Here is a 6000-nt window from a genome sequence, read left to right on the forward strand (position 1 = left end):
TTTGTACTGAAACTATACAAATCCTGGTAGAAAATGTCTTTTAGCTAAATATGATTGCTATGGTTCTATTTTACCCAAAATTACTGTATTTGAATTTTTCAGCAGAGCCAGATCTTCAGGATCAACCAAAAAGGAAAAGAATTAGAAGGCACAAATCCAAGAAAAATATTCAAAACCTCAATGATGTTGTTCTAAAGCAAGCAGAATTAGAGACACAGCCAGGGCTTTTGCAAGAGAAAATGCACCCCCAGCTTCCAGATGCCCCCATGATGAGCAAAAATAAAAGAAAGAAGCTGAAAAAGAAGCTGCAGCTTAGGAGGAAGAGAGAGGCCGGCTCCATCGCCAAGCCCTGTGGGATCAGTTTCCTGTATCAGCCCGAGAGCGGCAGTGAGGCCGAAGGGGACGGCATCGCAGGGGGAGAGACCGAGGAGGACCAGGAGGGCTCTGTCACAGGCGCCACCCAGGAAGACATTAAGCTTGCCAACAGCAAGGCCGACAGCATCCTGAGTTTTCTCAGGTCAACACAAGAAATTTATTTTTATGATGGTACGGTGTCCCTTCTACCCATGTCTTCCTTTGAATGGTGGCAGCCACTCAATATTAGGAAAATAACTAGTGTCGTAAAATGCTTCAATTGTTACTGCATAAAACACATTAAAGTGTGAGTCTTATTTATTTTTCACATTGCTCTAATAAGATGTCTGATAGAAGAAACTTAAGGAAGAAGGGGATTTACTGGCCTCCATATATCATTTTACATATAATGAAGAGAGGCCATCTTGGTAGGGAAGTCAGTCTCGCTCGCGCGTTCTCTCTCTCTCTCTCTCTCTCCCTCTCTCTCTCCCTCTCCCCCTCTCTCTCTCTCTCTCCCTCTCTCTCTCTCTCTCCCTCTCTCTCCCTCTCTCTCTCTTTTTCCAGGATCCAAATCTGAAAGGGTACCTAGCCACAGTGGGTGGATCTTCCAATTGTAATTAGCCCTAAGTGATATAATCCACCATGGACTTGCCCATAGGGCCATCTCGCAGCTGATTCTAGTTGATAATTAGGATCAGCCATCACAGTGTTCTAAGTAAACAGCAAGTTCCAAGTCAAAACCCAGACTATTTCAATTCTTTCTAACATGAACTGTGTTCGCCCACGGCTCCTACATGTTGTTTCTCCTGTGCACCTTGTGGGAAACAACAGCCAGCACCGTGAAGCTGGGGTTCCCACTTTGAAGTTGGGCTCCTGCCATGAAGTTTGGGTTCCCACCATGAAGTTGGGGCTCCCTCGTGCCCCCGTGAAGTTGGGGTTCCCACATGTGGATTGTGCTTATGAGCTTTGCGTCTCTAAAGTCAGGTTCTGGGATGTGTTGGTGTTGGAGGCTGTGTTTCTAAAAGCAGACCATCTCAGCTGCTGCTTGAACCGGCTGCTCGTTTTTATTAGCTGCAGAGAAGTGAACGAGCCACAGCTTTTCCTAGAGGCACCCTGGCTTTTCCTTTTCATGTACAACCTGCTGGCCTCAGTTTTCAGTAAGCATTTTTGAGTAACTGCATGTACATTTATATAGGATCTGAAAAAAATAATGATCTATTCTCCTGGTTGACAATTGCTCATTTTCATACTGTTTGATTAGCAATTGACCTAAGGACCAGAAGGAACTGGTGCCAATCAGCGTCCACTGTGATCACATTCAGAACAAGATGCACTGAAAGTTGGCTCTCCCATCTGGATGGCATCACTGGGGCATCTAGGGAAAGGTGTGGGTGCACTAGATGCCGATGCCAGCCAGCCAGTGGATGTTCTTGAGAGTAGAGTTGTGTGAGAGGTAACTGTAATGATGTGTGTGAAATGCCCCCTACACAGCAGGTCTGACACTCAGCTGTAATTCGGGAAGACGGCAGGCAGAACAGGAGGTGTTCCTGGAGACGACAGCTGAGCTTTTCAAAGTGATAAAGGCCATATAGGCTCCAGCAGGACAGTCTTAGTTAGGGTTTCTATTGCCGTGGAGAAACACCATGGCCACGGCAGATCTTATAAAGGAAAACGTTTAATTGGCACTGGCTTACAGTTCAGAGGTTCAGTCCATTATTGTCATGGAGTGGAGCATGGTAGCATGCAGACAGACATGGCGCTGGAGAAGGAGCTGAGAGTTTCTACACCCAGATCTGCAGGCAGCAGGAAGAGAGAGACACGGGGCCTGGCTTGAGCTTCTGAAACCTCCAGTGACACACTTCCTCCCCTCTGGCCACACCTTTTCCAGCAAGGCCACACCTCCTAAGAGCACCTCTCCCTGGTGACCAAGCATTCAAATCTCTGAGCCTGCGTTGGCCATTCATATTTAAACAGCCACAAGGACTGACACAGAGAGTGTCGCATGTAAGCACACCATCAACCACAGGAAGCTGATGACACAGAAAACCCTGAAGTTGGAAAATATGGTCCATACTACAATGGAATTGTATCCAGCTGCAAGGAGGTTGAAGCTGTGACCCTTCCAGGAAACTAAAACTAAGACCATCACTGATGTTCAGTGAAGCAAGCCAGACTGAGATGTACAGATACTGCAATTGTGTTTCCCATATGGAAATCTAAGTTTTAATTTACGTGTGTGTGTGTGCACGTGTGTGCGTGTGTGTGTGTGTGTGTGTGTGCATGTGTGTATGTGTGTCCAGGACATGGAAGTGTGTGTGTGTGTGTGTGTGTGTGTGTGTGTGTGTGTGTGTCCAGGACATGGAAGTAGAAAGGGGACCGTGAGATGGAGGAAGAGATCCAAAGACAGTGGGGAGGGAGGGACAGCAGAGGGTATGGAAACCAAGTGACACAGAAGCTGTAGAAGGGACGACTGGTTAGGGACCAGAAAGAGCGGTGATGGCAGCAGGCAGAGGCAGCGGTGGGGCAAGTAAGAACCAGGGGTGCATGTGAATATGAAATGAAATCCATTGCTTAGTGTGCTGACTAAAATAATAAGTAAATAAATAGAAAGTTTAAAAGAGCCACAGGAAAAAAAAAAACCTATTGTCTTTCCAAGACAGATGCCTAGATCAGTGGACCTTTCAGAGAACAAAGCTGACCTCTCAGGTGACTTTTCTTGATTTGTGCTAAGCAGCCAGAACCCTTGCTCTGTTGCTGCTGTTTTTAAAGACCTGTAGCTTGCCTTTGAACCTAGTTTCCTTGTCTGTCTTTCCCTGCTGTTGTCTATGACTCGGGGCATTGTATTATGCTTGGAAGCTGTTTAAACAATCAGCTGCACACAAGCTGGATTTCTGGTGCCGTACCAATAGTGGCACACGCTCGTCTTTCTTCCCATAGTCCTATCCCAGTTCTCTCCTGGGAGCTTGTTACGTTTCACGCATCTCATCGCAAGCAGAAGGTTTATTTGAGGTCTCTGAAAGAAGTGAAGTTTATCTTGAAACTAAGATTCTGTGGGTCTCCTTTCAGAAACTTCCAAAGACTTTGATCCCTCAGTGTGCGTAGAAACAACTGAAGAGCTGCTTCACCTCCTCGAGTCTCGGAGCATGCCCGCCTCAGACGTGCTCATCCTGGACCACCTGAAAACTCTGCTGCTCCTGCAGGACACCGAGAGGCTGCAGAGCGCTCTGAAGATGTTCCCAGAGCATTGTGTCATGCCCCCTGGTAAGTACTGCAGCATCCACTCAAGGGTTTCCCCGGAGAGGAATGTGAAAAGATACTCACAAGACCTAGAACGGAACCTTCAGAGAAAGGGGCTCCGTGTGCTTCTGGTTGGCATTAAAAAAAGTCTCATAATGTATGCGAAAACATATGTGCCACCTAATTTTTGGCCTTTAGGTTACCAGTTTTTTGGGGGCTCTAAGTTTAATTGGAAGTGGAATAATTCATTTTGTTTTCCTCTTTTCTGCCCTGCCAATTTGGTAGAGGGTGAAGTTTTCTGTCTTTCGATCTTGCAAGTAGGGGTGTCTGCTCTCCACTTCCCTGCTCTCGGATTCGCTGTGAAGCTTCCTTATATTATCCCAGCACAGAAAAAGACACAGAGAGCTCAAACACCTTGTCCATAGCAAAAAACAAATAGGATCTCAGAGGGCCTGTGTGTAATAAAGGGGAAATCTCACACACACACACACACACAAACACACACACACACACACACACACACACCCCGGCACCAGGTCTCCTAGATACTATATACTACGTGGTTTGGAAGTAAAACATCATATGGACCAAATCAAGGGGAGCCCTGGGATTGGGCCAGAGCTGTGGAGGGGTCCCCTCTGCCCCAACCTCTACCTCCAGGCTTAGGGCTGTCTCGTGTTCTCTCTAGCTGCAATCTTTAGAGGTAGAACCACCCTAAACTAAACTCTAGATGTGTCTTTTCTGGGACCTGTGGCTCACATGCCACTTGGGGTGATTGTAAAACCTGATGTTCAAGAAAAGTCTTGGCCCCTTGGGAAGGGCCTGGAGGGCTGGCAGGTGTGTAGAGATGAACTCCGCCCCCTCGGCTGAGTTTTGGCTGTCATGATACAGCACTGCCATCCTGAAAGCCGAAGACACCAGCTCCCGGTGTGTGCCACTTAGGATCCCATTCCTTTCCTGGACTCGACCTTCTGTTTCCTTCCTGTCTCCATTTGCACTGTGCCGCTGTCAGCTTATTGCTGTACCAAGATAGCATTTCTTAGATTGTTTCGGGTGTTCTCTGGGCCCGAGGGCTAAAACCTATAAAATAATTAGTATTTATGATTTTATTGTTTTGTTTGTTTGTTCTGGTTTTGTTTTTGCCTTACAGACCATGCCAGAGTGATCTCCGCCTTCTTTAACTATTGGATCACACATATTCTTCCTGAGAAGGAAACAGTGAATGAAGCAGCGTCTCTTTAAGAAGATCTGTCTGCTCTTTAACAAGAAGGTGTTAAATACAAATATGTCACGGACTGAACTTCATTCTTGTACAGAAAGATTTATTTTCTGTGTGAGTCAAACACTGGAGACATTGAAGACATTTCTGCCTTATTAATTATTTCTGTGCTTGTATATAGTAATTAAGGCATTAGGTGGGAAATTGGAGTAAAATTGAAGTGTTTCACTTGCTTATTGTTACATATGTATTGAATTACTACATATCACTGGATTTTTTTTTCTGGTGTCCACAATAATTAAAAACGGACATTTTATTAAATAAGCAATATAATTTGAAGTTATCATATTTGTTATTAAAAATCACCCTGTGTCTGAAAACCTTAGTGCCCAGGGAGGTGGCTTGGCATGTAGGAAGAGCTATGCTGTGCTGCCTGGAGTCCGAGCCCTGCAACCCAGAGCTGCTGCAATGTATGCATCTGTACCCCAGCCTATAGCAAGATGGAAGGCAGAGATGGGAGAACTCGCTGGAGGTTCCCCAGCCAGCTCGCCAGAAGCCTATAGTGCAGCAGCAAAAACACAGAGATCCCGCCTCAATAAGGAGGAAGGCAAGAACCTGTTCCTGAAAATTATTCTCTGTGATCCCCTGTGGCATGTGTGCACCCACACTCACAAACACACACGCACATGCATGCACACACGAAATAATACTTTTTAAATGCCGTGTTTATCACAAGTTTTATATTGGTAAAAAGGTTAAATAGTTTGGTTATAGCTGGACTTATTCTCTCTGATCGACATTAGAAATAGTATAACGTTTTTCTTGTTTCATCTCTCTTTGTATTACGGGAACACCCACCAGTTTTTAACGCTGAGCTCTAAAAGCGTTAGTCACCTGACAGCACAGGGGCTGAGGGAGACAAGGACTCACGAATCCTAGCTGTATCCATGAAAATATAATAAGAATAAAGTGAAGTTCATCGACTAGTCATTGTGGAGAGTAGTCAGTCCTCCCTGGCACCACTGCTGACCCTTCTCAAGTCCTCGCGTCATAAGTCGGTGCCACCATCCTAGCTCAAATGGAATCTTGTGTTGGTTGGGGGTTTTTTTTGTTTGTTTGTTTTTTGAGACAGGTTTCTCTGTGTAGCCCTGACTATCCTGGAACTCGCTCTGTAGATCAGGCTGGCTTCG

General features: G+C 45.8%; 1 protein-coding gene across 2 annotated transcripts in view; it reads left to right on the plus strand.

The window, feature by feature from the left end:
* Positions 1–5796, plus strand: part of Erich1 (glutamate rich 1) — a 66761-nt gene extending 60965 nt beyond the window's left edge. The window contains exons 4-6 of one of the 2 annotated variants that reach the window (XM_038329064.1): positions 103–546; positions 3421–3615; positions 4742–5796. In XM_038329064.1, the coding sequence (XP_038184992.1) occupies positions 103–546; positions 3421–3615; positions 4742–4833 (731 nt within the window). In that variant the 3' untranslated portion in view covers positions 4834–5796. The remainder of the gene's footprint in view (positions 1–102; positions 547–3420; positions 3616–4741) is intronic. The other variant, XM_038329065.1, reaches the window with a different exon arrangement.
* Positions 5797–6000: the final 204 nt, after the last annotated feature.

Source organism: Arvicola amphibius, chromosome 4 (assembly GCF_903992535.2).
Source record: "Arvicola amphibius chromosome 4, mArvAmp1.2, whole genome shotgun sequence".
In the NCBI taxonomy this organism is placed as follows: domain Eukaryota; kingdom Metazoa; phylum Chordata; class Mammalia; order Rodentia; family Cricetidae; genus Arvicola; species Arvicola amphibius.